At 33.0% G+C, this 26,136-nt stretch overlaps 1 protein-coding gene across 4 annotated transcripts; it reads left to right on the forward strand.

The window, feature by feature from the left end:
* On the forward strand, window positions 1–25,063 carry LOC127735615 (uncharacterized). Of its 4 annotated transcripts, XR_007998535.1 has the most exons (7): window positions 1–84; window positions 668–1,133; window positions 12,290–12,762; window positions 21,257–21,345; window positions 21,947–22,184; window positions 22,448–22,630; window positions 23,969–25,063. XR_007998535.1 is itself a non-coding variant. In XM_052245847.1 (6 exons), the coding sequence occupies exons 2-6, from the start codon at window positions 1,112–1,114 to the stop codon at window positions 24,193–24,195; spliced, it is 1,143 nt and encodes a 380-aa protein (XP_052101807.1). In that variant the 5' UTR covers window positions 9–84; window positions 668–1,111; the 3' UTR covers window positions 24,196–25,063. The 4 variants fall into 4 exon arrangements, 3 of the variants coding, with proteins under 3 accessions (XP_052101807.1, XP_052101816.1, XP_052101824.1); XM_052245847.1 differs by lacking the exon at window positions 21,257–21,345 and having other exon boundaries at window positions 9–84; XM_052245856.1 differs by lacking the exons at window positions 1–84; window positions 21,257–21,345 and adding an exon at window positions 98–156.
* Window positions 25,064–26,136: the final 1,073 nt, after the last annotated feature.

Here is a 26,136-nt window from a genome sequence, read left to right on the forward strand (position 1 = left end):
TAGGTTCTATTTTAAAATTTTACCATTGAAAGCTGTTGCAAGGACTATTGGAACAAAGTCAAATTAAGTTGTTGCACTATTTAGGTAAGTTCCAACTTGTTTCGCTTTTGGGATTTTTCTCACATTTTCACTATAGCTCAATCTTCCTATAACAAGGTAGGCTCTATAGATCAATAAGGCAACACATATTTACTGAATATATCTTTATATTCATTGAATAGTTTGCATCGTGTATATCTGCTACATAGCCTATCTTTTTCAATTGGTTTGTTAAAAATGTAAACTATTTGTTGATTTTTATTACCGGGTGTTTTCAAAGGTTCGATCATTATATTCATAAATCAACTAGACATACCCATTATCTAGGAGCTTTAACAAATGCTTGGTCAATATTGCATCAGCATAATCCTGATAACTTCCGCTAAGATTATCTGAATTTCATTGGCAATTTTAAGTTATACGTCTGACATTTTTTTAAAGTATATCTGAAATTGAAGATGGAACATAGATGAAACAATGACTATTAAAACGCTTGATAATACTAAGAGATGAGATATATTTACGCATGTCTCTTCCTCAACTACAATATCAAATTAATCAGTATGACTATATATGCGTGTTCTTGAAACTAGAATGAATAGTGTAGTTTGTTATCTTTGCATTTCAGAGTTTACGTTTGATTATTCAGGAAAAAGAAAACAAAAAGAAATAAAGCAATTAAATGTGAACTATTATTCGAAATGAATTGTTTTTACACCGGTAAATGGACAATGCGAATGCTTTATCCAACAGGCATATTTAGGGGCGTTAGTTCCAGACCACTGCAACAACAAATCATTAACTATAGGAACAGATTAGAAGAGTTAGAGACTCCAGTTTAAACCAAAGACGAGAAAATATATCTGCTAAAGGATCAAATATTAGATTGTAGTAAAGAAATGACTGCTGCAGCTCTCACGGAAAAGCTTGGGAGCAATATCATCATAGGAAATGCAAATATTCTATTAAATACGGACGGAAATACACATAAACTAAAAGAGAAGCTAAACTCCCTTATACAAATATGTAATGACGAGATCAAAGAAGTGGCAGAAATGCATGCTGAACAAACATGGAAAATGAAATAAACAGAGGTATGAGTATATATAAAAATAACTCATATGTGATTCATATATCATTATAAATATTAGTAATTCATAAAATTTGTAAACTAAAAGCACTATGAACAAAGGATTGACAATGTTTTTTATTATCTTTGGCTAATGCTGCAAATAACACTAAGTTTATGATGGTCGGAAAAAGGAGACAAAAATCCAACATAAACAGTTTTGATATTATATTGAAACATGTCGAAAATCGATAGTTTGATTTAAAAATCCTCTTTGATCACACATTTAAGAGAATAAAACGTTATAGGTTTTAATGAAAATACGCTTGTATTTTCTTCTTATTAGAAGTAATTTTATCCAAGTAATGTTACAATCCAGTTTAACACCTGGAAACAACCTTCAGTTTACATTTAGTTACTATAAACTTGGCCTTTGACATGATGACCTCAAAGTCAATAGGGGTCTTGCTCTTATTATGTGTGACCATCAACACCAAAAGCACAATTAAACTTGCACCTCCCTTGATACAATTACCAATTTGATAACAATTTAAAATAACATCAGAATGGAATACAAAGAAGTTGTAGGTATCTTTTCAGCAGTGGATTTAACTGGAGTGAACATGTGTCACTAGTAGTGGAGCAGGAAATCCGATCCTTACTCTTACCCGGTGTTCGGTTGGGTTGGGTTCATGTTGCTCAATCAGTAATTTTTTATAGTGTATTGTGGGCTGTTGTTTGTCTTTTCGAAAACTTTCCGTGTTGCCATGGATATTTCAGTTTTCTTCGACTAATGGTTTATGACTGCCCCTTCTTATCTCCTGAAACATTTTTTTTAATGTTACCACTTGGACGGTTTGACTCTCAATGAATTTCATGAATCAATCTTACACTCAGAAATTTCACATCTTATAGAATCTAACAGATGCTTGATTGATGTTTGCTTCCTTAATATCCAGTGACAAATACTTCATGCGCATTCTAGACGGAGTTAATAAAAGAAACACAATTTGAGAAAAAAGGTAATCAGTGATGGGAACAAATGAGAGACCTCAGTATACAAACTATATCAATAAGAATTCGTAAACGTAAACAATATTGCATCCATAAAACGTAATCGGAGTGCTCTTCTCCATATTAAAATGAACGTAAACATTTGATCTAAATGACCGGTAATCTTTAGAATGAACACGTTTGGCCTTTCAGCTTCTTTAATTTGAGCGTCACCGACAAGTCTTATAAAGACTTAACGCGCGTGTAGCGTAACACACTAAAGCCAGGTATCTTTGATGAGTTTCTATGCATTTGTTTAATGCTTTGTTTAATGCTTTGTTTAATGCTTTGTTTAATGCTTTGTTTAATGCAGGTTAACATGGTTGATTCAAATTTGTCGTTTCCTTCTGGATTTTTATTTTGTATTTGGTTTGTTGTGTTATTTTGAAAAATCATGAAATAATAAGGACGTTTTTAACCCAATCATTTGAACGCTAGGGATGTTTGAATATGTAGAGCCGTTAGCAGCTGTTATGTGACCAAAAGGGACACAAAAAGCATAGCCAAATTAATTTCAGATCAACTTTATTTGAGGATGTTGGAAAATTAGTTTCTGAATAATATTCTCATTTATCAACCGGAAAAAGGTATGATATAAATCATGTCAATACGAAAGCACTGACTGCTAAGCTGGTGATACCTTCGGAAACTGAGAGTCTACCAGCAGCAGTATTACCTCAGTGCTAGTAAACGAAAATACTATTGTATAAATTTCGTGTGTCCGAAGCTCTTTTCTGGATTTAATGCCCAAACTAGACATTTGATAGCAAGGGATGTTTTAATACTTAGAAACGTAACAATCACTATACAAATTCCTTAGGATTGTAAGATGACTAATTAGAAGTTTAAGCCATGTACATGTATCAGAAATGTATTTTTGTCATAAAAAAGAAAATAAGACATGTTTGAACTATTATTTGTTACCGACATTATGGAGATATTGGGTAAACTTCAACTAGATAGTAACCCACCAACACAAATAGAAAGAAGCATAGACGTCAATCACATATAAAATCAGCTGTTATATCTCTTTGCTAATGTTTGGCTTCCGACTAGACGTTTACTAAACTGGTCCGCCATTCAATCTAAATCTCCGCTCCGAAGGAAGTGTAGCGATGAGTTAAAACAGCAGGGGTCCGTAGACGTTTACAAGGCCATTACATTGTTATTAAAGCCTAAAGCTTCGAATGAAACGATGGTATTCTTTCGTATTTACCTCTTTGACTATTTTTAGATACATCGTGACCTGTTTTATTATATTTCTGTAGAATAATTTACATGTCTACACAATATTTGATATCTTCATGTGATGAATTACGATTTTCTATCCTTCATCATATCTCATCATTAAAGGACCTACATTAAACAAAAATTACTTTTAATTTCTATGATTTTGATCTTTGATAATGGATAAAATATGGATATAATTGATCTTTTGTGCTATCTTGCAATAAGATAATATATAACAGTTTCCAAGGAATGTGAACACATTATAATTGTTTAAACTGACAAATAATAACAATTCTATAATTATACAAAACTCCTGAAATGTAAAGGATTTTACAAAATCACTGATTTTGCAAAATTCACAGTAGCATTATATACTACGGAAGCCCATTTAGGACCTCCCAAAAATATATATTTGAAATCGAAATCACGAATTTAAATCATCATCACGAATTGAAGAATTCGTTATAATTAACAGATTAAATTCGTGATAACGAATTTCCGGAATTAGTTATAACAGTTTATGTAATTCGAAATAACGAATTAAATTCGTTATCACATTTTTTTGTAATTCGAGATATATAGATTCTACCACTGCATCGAGTGTGATACGATATTTATCCACTCGAGACAATTAAATTTTCAAATTTAAAACGCGAGGCTCGCCGAGCGTTTTAAATATTTAATATTTAACTGTCGCGAGTGGATAAATATCGTACGTATTACACGAGATTTGGTTGTGGAATCTGTTTCTCTAATGATTTTCAAACATTACGCAGGCAAATTTATTCCTTCTTTTCGAATGATCTGCAAAAAGATGTGTTCTTTCTATGTGACGTCATCAGGCATGGTCGCCTTTTTTCATGCCGTCACAATAGGAAATTCAGAGGAAAGCAAGAAAATTCGACGTCATAATCGGATTTTAACCAATGAAGAACTGAGATCAAACGAACCACACGTTGTTTAATTTTTTTTTATACAATGGGTGCAGAAAGGGATAAATTGACAAAGAATTAGAGAAAACGGATTACAATCGTAATAACGAATTTTATAAATCGTGAAAACGAATTGTATAAATCGTTATAACGGATCGAATTCGTTATCACAAATTCGTAGAATTTGTTATCACATTTTTTGGGTAATTCGTGATAACGGATTAAAATTGTTATAATGAATTTCATAAATAGTTATAACGGATTAAATTCGTTATCACAAATGCGTAGAAATAGTTATAACGAATTTAATCCGTTATCACAAATCATACAATTTGTTATAACGATTTTAAACCGTTATCACGAATTACAATAATCTGTGATAACGAATTTAATCAGTAATCACGAATTACAAAAAAAATGTGATAACAAATTACACAAATTCGTGAGAACGATTTTAATCCGTAATAACGAATTATAAAGTTCGTTATCACGAATTTAAAAAAATTGTGATAACGAATTTAATCCGTTATTACGAATAACAAAAACTGTTATAATAATTCCATAAATTCGTGATAACGAATTTAATCTGTGATAACGAATTCTAGAATTCGTGATACCAATTTAAATTATGATATCGAATAAAAATTATATTTTCGGGAGGTCCTAAATGGGCTTCCGTTATATACTTATGGTGGGTTCGTGTTGCTCAGTATTTAGTTTTCGTTGTTATGTCTTGTCATCGTTTTCGTTTTTTGCCATGACATTGTTAGTTCTTTTTCGACTTATGAGTTTGAATATCCCTTTGGTATCTTTCGCCTTTCTTTTACTGGAAAAGTTTCATTATACGAGACAATTCAAAGATTATAATGTCCTCATTGATATAAATAAAAGGAGACATGAAATATACGTTAATGAGACAGCAAACAAACGACACAAATGATCGAGACATATTTAGAACAACTTACGGTCATCAACTATAATTTATGTATTAGATATGAGTTTACTTTAATCAGGCCTAAAACATACAAATAAAATGTCATTTGACAAATACCAAGTACGTGACGAATGATTCAAATATTTATAAACTATGTCATTACTGATAAGTATATTTTAATATCAAAGGTTTTTGACAAACGTAAGAAGATCAATATATCTATATAAAGATTTAAACCCAATTGATTAAAATCAACAGAAAACATATTGTTCAATACTGGGCTATAGGTTTTAATTAGGTTCTATTATTAATGTTATTATTGAAAGCTGATGCAATGACTCTTTAAAGGGTAAATTTATTCCGCTTTTCGGGTCTCTCTCACATTTTCGTTATAACTCAATCTTTCCTCACTCAGTTAATATCTATAGATCAATAAGACGACATTTGTATAATTATCGATTATTTCTTTGTATTCAATGGACGTCTTGCCTTGCGTATATTCGCCACACATCCGTTCTTTTCCAATATGATATGTCTGAAATGTAAATTTTTAGGAGTAATAACACCATTGATTTTCCTCTATTAGTATATGGAAACAGCAAATAAAAAAAGAATGGTGCTTTTAAACACCATAAATATATTTTTATAACTCAGAAATGTTTTTTTTCTGCAATGAAATGCAGGGTTGATTTCCTACAACTGATAAAATCAAGGGGAATAATTTTTTCTACCCTTTTTCGTATGAAACAGGATGCGATGTACTATGATTTGGTGGTATTACACCTTTAGATACCTTTAGATACCATAAAACTTTTCAACGGTTCAATCATTGTACCCATTTATCAACTAAACTGAATTGTATCAAGGAGCTGTAAAAAAATTGTTAGGTCAATAATGCTACAGCATAACATTGATTACTGCGACTTAAATTTACCTGAATTCCATTGGCAATTTTTACACCTCATGTTTATTTTTAAATTTATGTAAAATTGCAGACGGAACATATAGTTAAATGTAATGACCATTAAAATGCTTGAAAATAAAGTAATGATAAAGTAATAATCTTTTTATGCTTGTCGCTCCCTCAACTACCATATATAAGTATTCAGTTTGAAACTAGATAGAAACTTTTCTTTTGATTTCAGTATTTAGTATAAAAAAGAAGATGTGGTATGATTGCCAATGACACAACTATACATCAGACACTAAATGGTGTAGAAACTAGCTATAGTTTGATTATTAGGGAAGTAGTCGCAATAGATAGATAACGAAAGGGGAAACATCTATTGAACTTTGAAAAGAAAACTTTGAACGTGGCATATAGGAGTAAGAGCAAATGATTGTTTGCTCGGAGTCAGAATAATGTGTCCGTGTAGGGTGACATGTCTTGCTGCGGACTGTTTCGGAACTTTCCCCGTGAACAAGAATGATAAAAGCTTGACTCAACGTGTTAGTCTAGTACATCGCAGGGTTTATATTCATGTATCAAGACCATGTTCTCGTCCTGAATATGCATTTAAATTTCAATTACCATCATATTCCTTAGGACGGGCATATTTAGAGGCGTTAGTAACAAAGCACTGCAACAAAAAATATTAACTATGGGAACAGATAAGAAGAGCGAGAGACTCCAGTTCAAACCAAAGACGAGAAAATAGGTCTTCTAAAGGATTAAGAAGTAGTAAAGAAGTGACTGCTGTAGCTCTCACAGGAAAGTTTGAGAGCAATATCATCATAGGAAATGCAAATATTCTGTACGACTCAACGTGTTAGTCTAGTACAACGCAAGGTTTATATTCATGTTCTCGTCCTTAATATGCATTTAATTTTCAATTGGCAGTTAAACAATCCTCCTCCTTCCTCCTCCTCCTCCTCCTCCTGTCTATCTATCTATAAATAATAATGCACATGCATCAGTCCTCATCCATTTAGACATTCTCGTGTATTTTTGCACGTAAAAACGTTTTCAGGAACATAAGCTCAAGTACAGCATGATAACTGGGTGAACGTTTAATTTTCCTTTTTGAATTGTTTTACACTAGTCATTTTGGGGCCCTTTATAGCTTACTCGGTGTTCGGTGTGAGCCAAGGCTCCGTGTTGAAGGCCGTACTTTGACCTTAATTTTTTGCTTTTTACACATTGTGACTTGGATGGAGAGTTGTCACATGCCACATCTTCTTATTTCTATTGGATGGCCAAACTTGTTGCATGCCTTAATGCTTAATGCTGACTTTTGGCAATGTCCTTTTTGTACATTTCGTAGAAAGCCCACTTGTCTAAACAAGCCGAAGTTATAAAAATTAAGAACGGTTTTAGATTTTCAAGTCATTACATGCTACATTTCTAGTCCCATTAAGTTTTGTTTTTAATTAGATTTGGGCTGATTTGTGGTTTTTCGTGAAGAAATAGGGTAAGCATTTCAAAAATTGAAGAAAATTAATAAATGGTGGGGTTGGTATTTAGGATTTATAACAAGTTCGAATAACAAATCATTTGGATTTTGGCAATACAGTAACAAACAAAAAAATGTTTGGTAAAATTTGGAAATAACTTTAAAACAATTCAAATATAAATGTATAAAACAGAAAAACGTTCAAAATGTAGTATTGTCTCTTCATTTTCAGCCCCACATCGAACAAACCTATTTAGCCATGCACGGTTGATGATTACAAATTTATTGTTTAAAAACCAATGTCAATGTACTTGAAATCACTTGAAACGTCTGCTTCTGCTAGCTGTAAATAGATTATGTTTCGGTTCTTTCCGTGCAAAACATTATTTGGTGCTAACAATTCTAAAAAAAAAAAATGATACTTTTACTTATCTTAATCGCTTTTTCTCCGCTTCAAAATCGCCACCCCGTATCAAACATAGCCAACACCCCGCATGTGGCGTTCTACACTCAACACACCGCATGTGGCGTTCTACACTGTGTCTTTCCAATACAATTAATTGACCTTCTGGTAAAACAAGTACCTTGACATAGGTTTTTAAACAATAAATTTGTTATCATCGACCGTTCATGGCTAAATAAGTTTCTTGGATGTGGGGATGAAAATGAATAGACAATTGGCTATCAACCGAATGATATTCAAATGTTGAGTTAACATATGTCAATATGATATGATATAATGTATCTATGGTCTTGCGCCTTTATATATTTTAAAACAACGTTAGTATGCCGCAAGTACAGCATGAGTTAACGAGTTAGCGTTTTAAGTAACACTTGTAGACATAGTTCAGTCTCTATTTAAACTTCCTCCTCATTTTTGTTGTGTTATCATTGATAATATAGCAATAAAACATATCTTTATTTGTTTTTATTTGATTACTATCGATCATTTCATGTAATTCATATAAAAATTAGGACATTGCTATTTTGATGTGTATGGCAATTTTGTCTGTTGACATATTCGAAAAATATAAAAAGTGTAAAGTAAGAAGTTAGCGCTTCATACAATATGTGCTTCGGTCAATGCTTAACACATCAATGAAATAAAAAAGAAGCGTTCAATTATTAAATAAACAATAGAACGCATGTATGGGTTTCTCTTGAATTAAATTTTAAACATATGATTCACATAGAGCAATCGTTAAATGTCTTTGACATGTAAACAGTACGAAACGATTAGTTATTTCATCCTTACCTACAAGTTCATAGGATTTTGACATACAAAAGGGGATTATTTTATATATATTTAAGGAATGACTGTAATATTTTTTCTGTCTATGAAGAAATAACATTAAAAATGTGGTGCACACTGAATAACCCGCGTAGCGGGTTATTTTAAAGTGTGTACCACATTTTTTATGTTATTTCGAATAGACAGAAAAAATGTTACAGTCATTTCTTATAATTTAATTCTAAATTCCATTTTAAACCGTAGTAAACCATGAAAAAACGTTGATGACGTCACGGTCACATGACAAAATTATGTCTATGAGCTGATAAACAAAACAACGTCAGCCAATCACAAGACGCGTTACATCCAAAATTAAATTATATACATATATATGTTAACAATTTAAACCGAATCATTTAAATCAAATATAAACATATTGAACAGACCTGATCGATAGCGTCTTACTAGGTTCTATTTTTATTATAAGCATAAAAAGCTGTTACAATATGGCCACGGGATCAAAGTTTAATTAAGTCGTGGTCTTGATAAGGTAAGTTTGCTTCGTGTTTTTATTATCCTTTGAATAACAGGCAATATGTATAGATCAATTAGCCTTCATTGATATACATGTACTTACTGATTATTCTATGTATTTAATAAAGTTTAGATACATCATGTGAATAGTGCAAGTCAAGTTTTTATCCTGTGCTTTAATGTAAATATCCTTTAATTTGTTGTTGATCCTTCACAAATCACAGATGTAGAATAAGACCCCTTTTAAAAGTTTCTGCTACAATTATCTTTCTCATTGCACATTGAATACGGTGTACTTGCACTACTAGTATACAAGGATTCATTCATTGAATTTCGTTTCTGTGTATGAGAAGATGTACTTTATACAAGAAACATAAAGACGAAAAAAATAAAAACATAATAAATCTGTTTCTGGTGTTGTTTCAATAAAAATAAGGAAATGTGGTATGATTGCTGCGGAAATAGCTAACGTCACAGTACCCAAATTGCATCGAGTACCCAAATAGCACCAATTTAGCAAAAATAGCAGCGAAAATCATACAAGTTTTCTTATGGACTAAACAATTTTTTTTTTTTATTTGACATTATGCACGTCTTTCAAATAGATGAATATATTTAAATATTCACAAAACGTTTACAGTATAAATCAACAGATGAAGTATTCTCTGGAAAAAGTAAAATCTTCGGAAATGCGCCATGCGACGTCCACAAAAAGCCATCTTTTAAAAATTAGCAAATCAAATATGTTACGAGCATCCATTTCTTAAAAAAATGAATAGCAAGCATGGACTAATGTCAAATTGTTCTAAATATTTGAAGAAATAAAACAAAACACCTGTTATTCGATTTTTAAGGATGTGAATTTAAGCATGGATGCAATTTGAGTATTTTCGTTACAGAATCATGGATCGTTTGGAGGTCGGTTCAAACCCATTTTTCTATGATTCAATATGGATTAAAAATCAAACTGATGGAACCATATAGTAAATAAGGATACATCTACAAAATAAACACAAAATGGAAAATTTTTTGTCTGGATCATAAATACAGGTGGAAAAACTGTCAAAATAGGTGCAATTTGGGTACCCCACGTTATCCATCATAGATCAAAGGAACTGGATGTAAGCAGCTTGCCTTGATATTCAATTTCGTTTAAACTACACTCTTAAATATGCAAGTTCATAATCAGTTGCTTTGAAAAATTTACCCTGCCTGTTTTTGGGGGGAAGTGAGAAGTTTAAGGGGACAGTTCAGGGGAGGTTCCGTGACGCCATTGCATTGTCAAGTCATCCACAAGAAGTGATGTCATACATTAAAAGACCGGTAATGAGTGTCACACTTGACAGGAAATTTTATTGCGCATGCGTGACGACAAGTATGGTGACATCATGCGGTACACTTATTTCCGGTCCATGGCTGTATAACGTCACTTCCGATGGATGACGCAACAATGCGATAAAGTCACAGAACTTACCCAGCGCACCAACCCAACTATTACTAACTGCACTGTTTCAAAATAACAACTTTTTAAAAGACTGTTATCACTTGAAAGCATACAAATAACGGAACTTAAAAAATAGAAAAATATGAAAGGTCCGTGTTCTTGTTTTTGAGGTAGGGTCAATTGAAAATTTGGCAGGAAATGATTCTCTCTAGATTTTTCAAACATTTAAAATTGGTATATTTGTTCTTTCAAAAACTATGGAGAAATAACAAGGATTCTTTGATATTTTGTAAAATAAAATTGAGAATGGAAATGAGGAATGTGTCAAAGAGACAACATTCCGACCAAAAAGCAAAAAACAGCCCAAGGCCACCAACGGGTTTTCAACACAGCGAGAAAATCCTGCACCCGGAGGAGGGCTTCAGCTTGCCCCTAAATAAAAATGTGTACTAGTTCAGTGAAAATGAACGTCATACTAAATTACAAAATATATAAATGAACTAAAACTAAAAAAACATACAAGACTAACAAAGGCCAGAGGCTCCTGACTTGGGACAGGCGCAAAAATGCGGCGGGGTTAAACATGTTATGTGAGATCTCAACCCTCCCCCTATTCCTCTAGCCAATGTAGAATTAACAAACGCACAGCAATACGCACAGAAAAACTCAGTTTAAAAGAAGTCCGATGTTAGAATAGGTAACAAAAGAAACTAAGAAAAATGACAATGATGCATAAATTAACAGAGGACGACTAGCAGTTATTGACATTCCAGCCTAATGCTTCAATTAAACTGATTGAAAGATTATGTCTTCATCATATGAAAATCAAGTACAAATGACTTTTTAAACGATATGTGGTGAAATTATAAAAAGAAAAGTAGGGATTAGCGGGCAAAACATTTTTATTGCACTACTTGCTATGTGTTTCTTTTTTCTACATTGACTAGAGGTATAGGGGGAGGGTTGAGATCTCACAAAACATGTTTAACCCCGCCGCATGTTTGCGCCTGTCCTAAGTCAGGAGCCTCTGGCCTTTGTTAGTCTTGTATGTTTTTTAATTTTAGTTCATTTATATGTTTTGGAGTTTAGTGTGACGTCCATTTTCACTGAACTAGCACACAATTTTATTTAGGGTCCAGCTGAGGACCACCTCCGGGTGAGGGATTTTATCTCTGCATTGAAGACCCATTGGTGGCCTTCGGCTGTTGTCTGCTCTTTGGTCGGGTTGTTGTCTCTTTGACATATTCCCCATTTCCATTCTCAATTTTAAGGATAAAAATACTAGTAGAGGATTCCGAATACTCTGACAAAGAGTCAAAAAAAAGAGAAGCGACCATCCTTAATTAATTAAATGACTTCTTATAAAAAAATTAGATGTATTTGAAGCTAAACTTGAAAATAAAAGTAAATTGACCTTTTTCAACTTCTAGATCCAGGAACAATGGGACTAAAACAAACTTCGTCTGTTATTGTCAGTAGCCAGAATGAAACATTAAATGAACGAAGTGCACGAAATGGAAGAAATCCTGGAATTTTTGGACGTCTATCAAAAGTTTTTAGAACAGGCAGGATTAGGGGTATTAGAAAAAGGGCACTGCAGCAACAAGTCATTGACTATGGCAACAGATTAGAAGAGCTAGAAGCTGTAATTCAAGACAAAGAAGATCAAATAAAGCTGCTAAAGGATGAAATGTTCGATTGTAGCAAAGAATTGACATTGACTCTCACAGAAAAGGTTGGAAGTAATATTATCATAGGGAATGGAAATATTCTGCTAAATACGGACGGAGATACTCATAAACTAAAAGACAAATTAAACTTCCTGATAAAAATATGTAATGACGAGTTCAAAGAAGTGGCAGAAAGTCATGCAGAACTTAAATGGAGAATGGAATCAACAGAGGTATGATAACATATTAAAATATAATAAATAATAGTATAATATTTATCTAAACTATAAACTAAAGGCACTGTGTGTATTGGACTATCATTGGTTAATGCTGCTCATAAATCAAGGTTTATGTATAAAGAAAACCAATAGAAATAATCTTGATTGAAGCAATTGAAATTTATATTGCAAAATGATACTCCGAGATTTTACAAACTTTCAAGAAAAAGAAAATGGTAACTGTAACCGAGAAATAAGTTAGTGGAATGACAATGATAACGACTTGCTGAGACCGGCTTTCCCTTGGAAATAGGGTCATTGAAACGCAACCACTTGTATGAGAACACTACCTTGGACTTTGCTTTTAAAATGATCAATTAGTGAATAATCTGATTCATATAACGATGGAAAACAAAGAAAATGTCAAAACTATACCCATACCCAAGAGGGTTTGTTCATCCGTCCGGTCGTCTAACAAATACTTTACTCGCACTTTTCTCGATGCTGCTGAATCGAATGACTTCATATTTGGTCAGCAACTTGACAATGAAGAGTTGTAACATATGAGAACTTTTTCGGATAAGTAAGGCACATTTTCCTATTTTTCGATACAAGAAGCACCAGCAGATTTTGACCCGAGTATTACGACAGGTGCCCATGATGTCACAAAAACTGCTGTTCTTCCCATTGCATCCGATTTCGACCTCGGTTTTTAGTTAGGTTCGTGTTACTATGTAGGATTTGTGATCTGTGGAATTTTGTTTTTTGTTTTTGTTTTTAAATTTGTCTCAGTTTGGCCATGGATATCGTTTTTCTTCAACTTATGGTTTTCGATAGCTCCTTGGTATATGTTCTCCTTCATGGCAGATGCAGTCGTTTCGATTGTTTGAATCTAACAGAAGTAATAACGTCATACCATTATATGACTGCAAATTTTGCGGTCGTATAAAAACTTCAGAGTAGTGCGATGTGAGGATAATTCTATGACGTCATAATCACCTATTATGAGACAAATTAAAAAATTCAATTAATCTCTTCAGATAACTTCATCATTAAGTGTTACTAATTACGGCTAATTAATTGGCGTTATTGAGTAATGTACAGATGTTGATCATCTTTCTATGTTTTATTTGTGCCGATTAAATGTGTAGGTAAGTGACGTTATGCAAGTGTACTACGAACTGTTTTCGTATTATATGTAATTATTGTTCAGTAGGCACATAGTTAAATAACAAACATTCTAGATTAATATAATATTTAATATCCCCGTCAATTAGACAGACATAGGTCGGAGAGCCATCCACATAGTGTCTTTACAATATAAAAAATTCACTTTAACCAGTTTTTACATCTAGATAAAAGAATTAGAGAATCATCTATCAATGAACAGTATCTTTAACCTCACGAAATGGCCAACAGTATGCTATCTTTCGTGCAGGGTCGTTAACTGTCGAGACTTCATGTTAGTCTTTCCGGGATAATTAACTCTCTCAAATATCAGAAAATCGCGAGCTTTAATCCAAGAGTTGAATTTTTTTGGCCAGTGTAGCCATTTCGTATAATATTGCTTGTTGGGTCCTTTATAAAATATTTTCAACTTCCCAAATAACGTCTTTACATCCACTTTCTGCACGTCTGATTGGTAGAAGGTCCCTGGTATTTCTTCGCCTTGAAAATCAATAAATCTATAAATTGGGAGTCCACCACGTTATATTCTTTGAGATATTTTAAAATATCTCTCCGCTCCACCTCTCATCGTATTCCTTAGTAAATTGATTTCTTGTGTATGTAATCCAAACTTTATCACCAATTTTGAAACCAAAAGGTTTTCGTAAATTCTTTGTCTAAGGTTGAACTCTTGTTGGCCAATACATTTTCCACCACAAATTGGTCTCTTTAGACTGAGAGACATTATCTGGCGTCATGCCAATCGTTCTATGGAAGGTGTTGTTGTAACTGTTAGTTCTGAAAGTTATCCACATAATCATAAGATTGCTTACTGGTGATGCATCTCATGATTTTTTTATTTTATAATCTTGATCACTCTTTCTACGTAATTAGCTTTGATACCCGTATTTTGGGCAAATAGATGTTGATTATTTCTCTGTTTCAGAAGAGCTTCTACTAATCTTGATCTGAATTCTTGTCCTTTATATATTCTTATTCTGTTTGGTGATCTTCCTTCTGATAAGACATGTTTCAAAGCATTCGCCACAGATTCACCTTTCTTATCCTTTAGAGGCCTTAGCCATACATTTTTGGAGAATATATCAACCACCAATGATATGTAATTTAATCCACTGTTAGATTTCGAAAATTTAGACATGTCTATTAAATCGATATCCCATTGATCGTCTATTCCAATAACGATAACTTTGTTCCGCTTAAACGACCTTTTTAAATGTCTTTGCAAGCTGTATGTTGTAGCCATTTTCGTATTCTATATTAAGTGAGGACTGAAAGTTTATCAGGCCATGAAAAACTCACTGGGTTAGCTGGATTGTAATAAATACTCAAGTACTTTTCCCAAGAGGCCATCTGTACACATAGAATGATTAATATAGTATGACATACAGAGTAAAACGTCCTCATATTTATACAGTTTAGCTTTCATCGTCAACATCCTCCTCCTCCTCCTCATCATCATCATAATTATCATCATCTTTACTATCTTCGCTTTCAGTACTATCATCATTAGTTTATGTGTCAATAGCTTCATCTAGATAGCTTTCGAACACAGCTTTATATTTCCTGATAGATACTATGATAGCTTTCTCGTATTCCATGTCATCGTTAACTAGTTCTGTGATCTTTTTCATAACCTTGCCGTGCAATTTACCATTTTGTAGTTTTATAAGATGCTGAACCAAACTGCTATATCTGGTCAAAAACTGATCCATATTCTCCTATCAGGTCTTAGATCTACCATTTTTAAAGCAAAGCCACATGGTATGTGTTTGGTAGTCTTTCGTCTTTTGACTTTCTCGTTGTTATCCAGGAATGGTTCTTGAAGACAATCAAAATCTGAATAGATAATGTATGGTACCTTAAACTGTTTGCGTATAACTTTGTAATTTAAACACATATTTAATTTTCTGGGGTCCGTGGGTTTGGCAGTTTAATAAATGATCGTTCAAAAGTCTTTCTTTTGTAAATCCGTGCAGACAATAGGGAGAGTAAAAATATCGTTTACGGTGTCTTTGCTGGTCACCTAATAACCACATCAAAATTCCTTTATCAAGCAAAAATGTGCTTATTTTAACCTTCATGGATAGATACCACCTCTTTCTTTTATTTTACGCTTCATAACATCTTTAACATCATGATATTGACTTTTCAGGAATGCTATCGGATCGAATTTATTCAATCATATTGCTCCGATTTTATATGTTACAACGGTTCCATTAAGCGCTTTGAAGTTGTTTGCATTCGTCTTTTTAGGTCATGGTAACACCACCACCATTTTAGACTGGTTGTTTACCATGGTTTCGCTTATGACGTTTGAAGTTGTCTTTTCTTGAAAATACCACATTTAAGGTGGCACGGTATTATTTGCATTCCGGAATTTAGGTTGCTCTTTTGTGTACCCTACTGAAGTCAATGTATCTGAACAGTGTGATTGGACAAAAAATACAGTATCAACTGAACATACTTACCCAAACTGAGGGATGAATCAGGTGTAGAAAAATATGAAATAATTTTACAAACAGGTGAAAATGAATTTTTGAGAATTTTTGAGAATTTTGTATTCACTGCATGATAAAAGACCTAAAAGCACTAGTGGCCTTAGGGTTTTAAAGATAGCAAAAAAAGTATCCGGTCATGATACATATTCAAATTCATTTCTGAATATTATAATGAAAGTACATCAGTTAACTGTGTATGTAAAATTTTTGACAGTGTTAGAAAAGTGGTGAAAATTTTAAAAAGGCTATCATTATCCCTATGGGCCAGGAAATACTACCGTGCCACCTTAACTGGGATATATATGTTATCAATAGATCAATAAAGAATTTTTTTTACCTATTCAATTTGTAAGTTGATCATTAAAAAGTTGATTAACGGCAACTAGAATAAAAACAGCCCTTAAATTCCGCCTCTAGGAGTGAAAATTGCTGATTCAGCATATTTTGCCTGATCTGTGGGTAATAATGTAAAAATTTACCTAGAAAGTAGAAGTTCATAATTTCTATGTAACATGCAATACATTTTTAATTAAAAATGCTGGCTTTAACTTTTCGCAGTGTCTGACACATGTGCAACAACTGGAGTTTGAGACGCGACATATTTTAGTTGCCTTTACGTCCTATAATTTTCACCGAAATAAATAAAGTGCATAATTTCTTATTTTTTTCCACACAAGTACAGCTATATTAGTTTTCTTCAGGTTTAATGTGTAGTTCTGTGGTAACATGACACCAGTATGAGCTTTTTTTGAACCAGCAAGTGGTTAAGGGGTTCTTACTTATTCATTTAGCCCAAATATTTAGCTGAAATAGAGATAGAATTAGAGGTTTCTTTACATTGACAAAACAATTTTTTGGTCAAAGAATGTGATTATGATTGTATATCAGCAAGATTAAATAGTTTTTTCTTTTTCCATGCAAATGTCATGAATTGTTTTGATTTTATGACCCTGAAAAGCACAAGAAAGGTAAATTGATTATGTAAGGGGACATAATTTAACTTAATGCATACATGAGTTATAGACAAACAGTAAACTTAGAGATATATTCTAGTACATGTATTGTCAAAAAGATTTTAGATTAATAGTTAACTGCCATCTAAAGAATCATGTTATATTGCCTTCATAATCTGGAAATGCTTAAAGAAATGAAAGGCATGCTGTAAAATGTGGAATGGACTCTACTATCATTTTTCATGATTTGGTACTTCAACTGTTTCTTTCAGTCAGATTAACTAGAAATAGAGTTGGCAATCCAATAATTCCACCCGAATCACCATGTTTTACTTCTGTGTTGATTTGAAGCTTCATATATTTGGATATAGTTCACTCCTTAAGTAAAAATGGTAAGATGAAAAAAAAGCGAAAATCTGCCAGCTGGGGTAGGGGTATAATCTTTTATTTTTTTTTTTGGTAAGAAATAAATGCAGAATAATATTCTTTATTGTAATATGTTTCCTAGTAAGAAGTCTATGCATCATACATGACTGGTTTCAAGTTTGTGAAGTCTTTGTTAAGGTGGCACGGTAGTATTTGCATTCCGGAATTTAGGTTGCTCTTTTGTGTACCCTCCTTTAGTCAATGTATCTGAACAGTGTGATTGGACAACAATACAGTATCAACTGAACATACTTACCCAAACTGAGGGATGAATCAGGTGTAGAAAAATATGAAATAATTTTACATACAGGTGAAAATGATTTTGAAATTTTTTTAAATTTTGAATTCACTGCATGATAAAAGACCTAAAAGCACTAGTGGCCTTATGGTTTTAAAGATAGCTAAAAAAGTAAACGGTCATGATACATATTCAAGTTCATTTCTGAATATTGTAATGAAAGTACATCAGTTAACTGTATATGTAGAATTTTTGGCAGTGTTAGAAAGTGGTGAAAATTTAAAAAGGCTATCATTATCCCTTTGGGCCAGGAAATACTACCATGCCACCTACAGGTGGCACAGTGGCATTTTGTTCCAGATGGGTTTTCCGATATCTATAAATAGGCCGGGGATTTCCGCTTCTTTGTAAACATTGTAAAAATAGGTTAACTTAACTATTTTCCGTAATTAGTAACACTTGATGGTGAAGTTATCCAAAGAAATTAATTGATTTTTTTAATTAGTCTCATAATAGCATAGAATTAGACTCACACCGGGAGGCTACCTTTTCCCTAGAGGGTTAACATTAACAAAAAGTCGCCAGAACCCCCCATTTCCCTTTAAACGGATTATTGAGACGTCTAAACATGTTAAAGGTCATTTCGTACAATAATGACAAGTTTAAACACGCTTTCAATATTGATTAAACAATTATGTTGTTATATTAAAGTATACAGCTTAATCGGTTTTATAGCCGTAGGTGAATAAATATTTGTAGATGGGTTTTTCCGATATATATAAATAGGCCAGGGATTTTCACTTCTTTGTAAACATTATAAAAATAGGTTAACTTAACTAATTAGCTGTCATTAGTGACACTTAATAACGAAGTTATCCAAAGAAATTAATTGATTTTTTTTTAAATTAGTCTCATACTAGGTGAGTATGACGTCATAGAATTAGCCTCACATTGGGGAGCTGCCTTTTCCCCATAGGGTTAACATTACCAAACGTCACCAGAATCCCCATATAGAAACTAGGTTAAGTCGCCAGAACCCCCACTTTTTAGTTCATAATAGAAACAAGGTTATTTTTTAGCCATGGCGTTGTCAGTTTATTTTCGATCTATGAGTTTGACTGTCCTCTGGTATCTTTCGCCCCTCTTTTATATCACATCAAGGATCACTAAAAGAATAGATGACGGATTAAAGACATCACTAGAAATGCTTTATAAATAGGAATTGCTTATATGCCACCTTTTCTGTAAATCTACTGTTGATGAAATGTTGAAGGTTGTCTTATAAACATAAGAAGATGTGGTATGATTGCCAATGAGACAACTCTCCACAAGAGAAGAAATGTCACAGAAATTAACAACTATAGGTCACCGTACTGCCTTCAACAATGAGTAAAAAACATACCACACAATTTGACAGAACTTGAAGTCCCTTATCAAATGGCAAAATCAAAAGCTCGAGCACATCAAACGAATGGAAAACAACTGTCATATTCCTGACTTGGTGCAGGCATTTTCTTAAGTAGAAAATGCTGGAAGATCAAAGAAGCCAGATCATTTAAGTTCACATTCAGATATATTGATGTTCTTTTCATTAACAATCCAAACTTTTCTGATTGGGTTCTATTAATATATCCTTTAGAACTAAAAATTAAAGAAACAACAGACACGGCTTCCTCTGCCTCATTTTTAGACTTATACCTCGAATTTGACATAATCGGTCATCTCGATCAGTACCAAAATCTGACAAACGAGACGATTTCAATTTTGAAATCATCAATTTCCCCCACCTGAGTAGCAATATACCATCTTCACCTGCATATGGGATAACCCGATTCATTTGATATTCAACAGCTTGTAGTTGCTACTCAGACTTAGTAAAACGTCACCAGGGTCAGAGTAGAAAGTTGATGAACCAGGGTTCTCATGGTTATGTCAAAGAACGTCTTGTCTTTTTTCGAAAAAAAGTTCATCGGAAGATACCAAGACCTTGTTGATAAATATTCCTTATCAACTTCACAAATAATACACGAATGGTCTTGAAGTATAGATTCGAGGTACTCACGTTGTTTATCATCTTAATTACGTGTTATAATGTTCTTTTATTTGTCTTTGTAAATTATTACTTTAGCTGTTTAGTATATTTTTTGGTAATATCCATTTGACGTGGCTCGGTACTTATACATTTCGTCATTGTGTTAATGTACTGTGATAAAGTTTTGTATTCTTGTCTTTCGTTTTTGCTAATGTGTTTTGTCTATGTGCCTTTTTGTATTTCTTTGTTGACATATTTGTTTGTTTGTATCGTGATTAAGATTATAACACAATGACTGCTGCACCCATATTTTTGACATTTTTACCTTTTATGCCTGTTTGTTTTGTTCACGCATTGTAGTAAATATAATGGAATTTTATGCGACTGTCATAGAAGTGAGAGGTTTATCTAGCTATAAAACCAGGTTTAATCCACCATTTTCTACATAAAAAATGCCTGTACCAAGTCAGGAAAATGACAGTTGTTATCCAATCGTTTGATGTGTTTGAGCTTTTAAATTTGCCTTTTGATTAGGGACTTTCCGTTTTGAATTTTCCTCTGAGTTCGGTATTTTTGTTATTTTACTTTTTTTAAACCTGGTTTTAACTACTTGTATGCCAGTCGCATAAAATTCCATAAATATTGACAACTATGTGTGAACAAAACAAACAGGCAATTGTTAACTTTGATACATTGTTACTTGGATGGAGAGTTGATACATTGGCACTCTTACCACATCATACTTATTTTTAATTGGTAAAAATGTCAAAAATAGGGGTACAGCAGTCAACATTGTGTTTTAATCTTAATCTCTATAAAAACAAACAAATATAAAATGTAAAATAACAAAAATACCGAACTCCGAGGAAAATTCAAAACGGAAAGTTCTTGATCAAAAAGCAAAATCAAAAGCTCAAACACATCAAATGAATGGATATCAACTGTTATTATATATATAAATAATTGCTTATAAAATATTGAATATTCCAAACGCTTGGTTTTTCTACCTTACCTTAGCCTTATTTGGCATTACATTTTTGGTCTATCCGGTTTTAAATGCTCTTTTACATTGTATTTAATTTGGCCTTTTGTCTGTTTTGATTCGAGCGTCAATGGTAAGTCTTATGTAGACAAAACGCTTCATCATAATTAATGCTTCCGCTTATCAATGTAGATTGACAGACAGAAAAGACGAACATATCCTGCAAATCAGATGATTTAAATGGAATGATATTGAGAAGTTTATAACCAACCAATATACTTGTAAGTCATAAATGTCTCGAACAAGAAAATATCTATTTAGGAGATAACTGTATTGTATTTCAAGCTCCGACGGCATCAATTGGTGATTTGATGGTCGCAAATTAAATTTACTGGCGTTGCGTTAGAGGAGCCAGTAAACGGGTATTTGCGACCATAAAATCACCAATTGATGGCGTCGGAGCTTAAAATACAATATTATTATTTTCATTCTAATAAAACTGACAGAAAACAATGTCAGATCCTACATTTGAAATCTGTCATACGTCTTCTGCGCTTGTGCGTACGTTTTCATAGCATCAATTGATGCCATGAAAATTGGTGACGTTATCCAATCAAAATGAACGTTAAAAACAATGTTGCATTAGAATTTTCTTTTTTTATCAAAACAAAGAAACACTTGATGCGGGAGGCAAGTGTGAAAAAAGACTGTAGTTGGACCACTGCAGTAATGATTACACAGAACACAACTGTTGATACTGATTATCGTCAAGTATAACCAACAGAAGGAACGAGTTATATAAAAGTTACAAACAATTAAGCAGTAATAGTAGATCTCTAGTTATGTCTGTACTCATTTTTAAGAGAAGTTTTATTTTTCCAGAGTATTTTATCCAACATTGATGCAAAGTTGGAGCTGATACAGTCTACAGATGACACAAACATGAAAATGTTAATAGAAAAGATAACCGATGTCAAAAGTCTTGTTACCCGAGTAAAACAGGACACAATTACAGATGATTTCATTCTAGAAGCAGCTGATGCTATGAAATACAAAACTTCAGATAAAGTGGTTCCTAAGTTGGGGAGAGAGTTATCAAAATGTCTGGCGGTGAAATACGGTAAGATACAGGTTGGAAATCAAAACCAGCAATCTAGTTAAAACTATACTTGAAACCTTTTTTTTCCTCTCAAGTAAACCATGGAGCAACTCCTGGTACACAATACTATTGTATGTTATTTAATTTGTCGTCCTTTGCCATCGAGGAATCAATCAAGTATATATAAATGGGGTCTCTTTTTTTTAAATTTTCATGTCAGAAATCTACTCCAATCCAAAACTTTTACATGAACCACTTCTTAATATATGGACATTTTGTTTCAGTGGCACGACCTGAAAAGATATATGGTGCCTTTGGCGATGTTGGTAATCATCCGTTAGGTGAGAGACTTACATCAGATGAACTTGCTAATGCTTGTACTCGCTGGTTGGAGCTCTGGATGAAAAACAAGAGACCTATGGACCTTGTTTACAAACTGAGAGACCTAGAGAAGAGTGTCATACAAGGTGAGCTATGAAATTTATTCAAATTTGATTTAACAAATATTTCAATAAGAATAGGGGGATATCAACATTTGGTTTACAACTGCATCAACAGAAATGAAAATGAGAATGGAAATGGGGAATGTGTCAAAGAGACAATAACCCGACCAAGGAGTAGAATTGTAACAGAAATTAATTATCTAGAAGTTGTTTCAATAAAATCATTGCAAAGATGATTTTCTAAATTTTACATTCAAAACATCTATGCAAGTAAAAAAAGTCTTCATTGCTAGGAAGGGAGCTATAGGCAACATGCATTGATACTTTTAATTGATTGATCCTCTATCATGTTTTATATAGCACACATCAACTGAAAAAAAAAGGCTATTTTTGTACATTTTTCAATGGAATGCAATTTATGTATGTAACACTTCCAAACGTGTCCATCCCCTCCAACGTGTCCGATTCCCTCCAACGTGTCTATTCCCCCCAAAACGAGTCCTTAATATTCATTATCGCCCAAACGTGTCCGATTTCATAACCCCCAAACGTGTCCGATAATTGTTATTCGCCAAAACGTCTCACGTCTTTTAGCGCTAATACATGTATGTCCAAAATGAAATCAATAACGTTTACGGCAATTCTATGATGGGGGACACAGTTGATGAAGTGGTCATTGTTAACTATTATCATAATTGCAAATTTAATCTGTAACATATGAATTAACTATTAAATCATATATAAATAAATCTGATAACCAGTTTATGACTTCAGTAAGACACTACTCCAATATCCGTTATGTAATAGAGGTCGTTTTAAATAAAAATTGCGGAAATTATAACTGCCACTAGAACAAAAATGAATCAGGACAAAAATGGTGCCTTCCGAAATACAACTGATGGCACCATGAAAGAGTTGTTAGAAAGGTTTTAATCTGCAGGGAATGGGATATTCTCCTTACACGAGGTATCTGATTTAATATCCACAATTGAACTGAGTGTGACTGCTTACATTTACATCCATCATAGCTGATTAGAAGCCACACTTATACTGCCGGTTTAAAAAAGACCTAAAGTACTTTATTTCTACTTTTTAATAAAATAGTAAAATGAATATACGCTAATGAAATAGCAATAACCAAATAACGGAAGTATTTATAATATGGAAACAAATGATCATTCAGTAAAAGAAAACAAGTTAAGCTTGATATGGACACGTTTGGGGGATTAGGCACGTTCGAGCGTTCATACAAATGACAAGCTTTGGCGCCGTAAGACATGTTTTGCAGTTCAGTGACTTCATGTGGACACGTTTGGGGGAATCGAACACGTTTTGGACATGACATGTATATTATCATTTCAGATGAAGCTGAAAAGCTGAGAACAAAGTTACAAAAGGGACAAAAGAGATGTACCTCTTCACATGAGACTGCTAGTAATGCAGATTCTGATCTGGAAACCAATTATAAAAAAATGTTTATCGAAACAGCTCAGTTTACTGCCAGCACATTGTCTATGCATAAACTGGAAATGAAAGAGTTATCAGATACAGCTCCGAACACAAGCCAAATGTCAGATACTTCCTTATAATCAACAATGATTTTTGTCATGTCACTGCAATATTTTCGCCTTCAAAAACATATGTAATTTTCGGCTTGATTCAAGGAAGTTGAGGTTTTAATTTAGTCTGCACTGACTTATTTTAAGTGTTATGTACGACATCACATCAAACCTCGGATACTAAATGACCTACAACCATGTTACTTGGGTCTAAAGGTGCATAATTAAGGGTATAAGCAACATCCACAAACAGGAAGACAACATCGCCAATATTTCACATCTCAATGATTTGTATTATTCTTTAGAGACAAACATTTTGATCCTTTCATTGCAATTATTAAATAAGGTTTATTTGGAGTCAATACAAACTTAATAATTGTGTATTACCATTGTTTTAACATTATAGTTATAACGCAGACCACTGCTGAAATGTAGCAAAATTTTAATACTTATAATGTACTTGTCATAAATTCAATAGTGTTATTTTTCGTTTAATGTGTATGCAATTACTTTAATTTGTACTTGGTGTGCTTAAATGCATTCATTTACAGTTTCACAAGAACTGGCAAACAGACATACCTGTATAAGTAGAGCGTAAGGTTCATCATAAAAGAATAATTATCATCTATATATATATACAGAATGTACACAGCCATGTATCACCATCACTGCTGGTGATCCGATGGATAAATCTATTGTAGAGTTGTCACTGGTTCAGACGTACTTATATATATATATCAACTTGTCCATGTTTTGTTTACCTTGAGATTTAACCATCAGTATTTAAATACATTAATGAAAATACTTGATACTTGATAACCTTAATCATGATTGTGTAAATATATGTCTCACACATGTGTCTTTCATTCATTTTTCAATAAAAGTTTGTTTAAGTTTATTTACTTATTAATTTTAAAAGGCCTTCACTTACATGTAGGATACCTTTAAAAATCTTATTGTCCTTTATAAAGACCATTTAGAAACTTAATACTCCAGTATGTAGAACAATCAAACAAGAAATTATACCTTTATCAAGATTGACTTGCATTTCTATTTACAAGGTGGACAGTTCTGAAGAAGGTGTGATAAATATGTTAATTTCGACATGTTTATGCCATCACAAATAAACTTTCTGCACTGAACTTACCATATTTTTTTCACCTGTTCGTTAATCCATAAAGTAAAAATACATTTGAAAGGACTCACATTTTCAGATACCAAATGATGACTCCTTTCATGAGTGAAGATGTAACCAAACATGTATGCTTGTGTGAAAATATAAAAGGGTTAAATGATTGTGTATAACCCAACATCCAGTGGCAAAAGTGTCCTAATTAGTTCATCTACTGTTTCACTAGCTGCGGTTTTGATTGGCAGACGCATTCCACGCCAATCTTGATTGAATAGGATTGACAATTTTCCTGCTGAAGGTTGATGGTTCTCTCCAGCTTCTGCCACCACATTAATGAGCTGACAGTGAAAAAAACACCAAAAATCACTGAATCAATCTATATATAATAGTTCATGCATTCATATTCAGGACAAGAAAAGGTAGGTCCTGCAAGACTGGAACCTTTGGACTGAGGGAATGTTATAAAGGGCCACAGATTTTGCCATGCAAAAAGTAAAATAAAAAAAATACCGCAGTCTGAGGAAAATTCAAAACGGAAAGTCCCTAATCAAATGGCAAAATCAAAAGCTAAAACACATCAAACGAATGGACAACTGTCATATTCCTGACTTGGTACAGGCATTTTCTTATGTAGAAAATGGTGGATTAAACAGGCCACTTATAGACCAATCAGAGAGTTGTTGCAAGGGTTCTGTGATGTACATATGTGTTGGGTTAAACTTCCTTTATTGATTACTCAATCCTAAAATAGAAGAACAAGGTGTATTAGATCTATCAGTATGTAATAATACTTCGTAATTTACTTGCTAAATACTTTATTAGTTTATACTGGATAGACA

Source organism: Mytilus californianus, unplaced genomic scaffold (assembly GCF_021869535.1).
Source record: "Mytilus californianus isolate M0D057914Y unplaced genomic scaffold, xbMytCali1.0.p SCAF_1, whole genome shotgun sequence".
NCBI classification, from domain to species: Eukaryota; Metazoa; Mollusca; class Bivalvia; order Mytilida; family Mytilidae; genus Mytilus; species Mytilus californianus.

What these genes read in the sequence shown, in the direction of transcription:
- LOC127735615 (XM_052245847.1), top strand. Translation starts at nt 1,112, where the DNA reads ATGGAAAATGAAATAAACAGAG. An exon ending in ATGTCTGGCGGTGAAATACG is followed by an intron (nt 22,185 to 22,447) that starts GTAAGATACAGG and finishes ATTTTGTTTCAG; the next exon opens with TGGCACGACCTGAAAAGATA. An exon ending in AGAGAAGAGTGTCATACAAG is followed by an intron (nt 22,631 to 23,968) that starts GTGAGCTATGAA and finishes TTATCATTTCAG; the next exon opens with ATGAAGCTGAAAAGCTGAGA.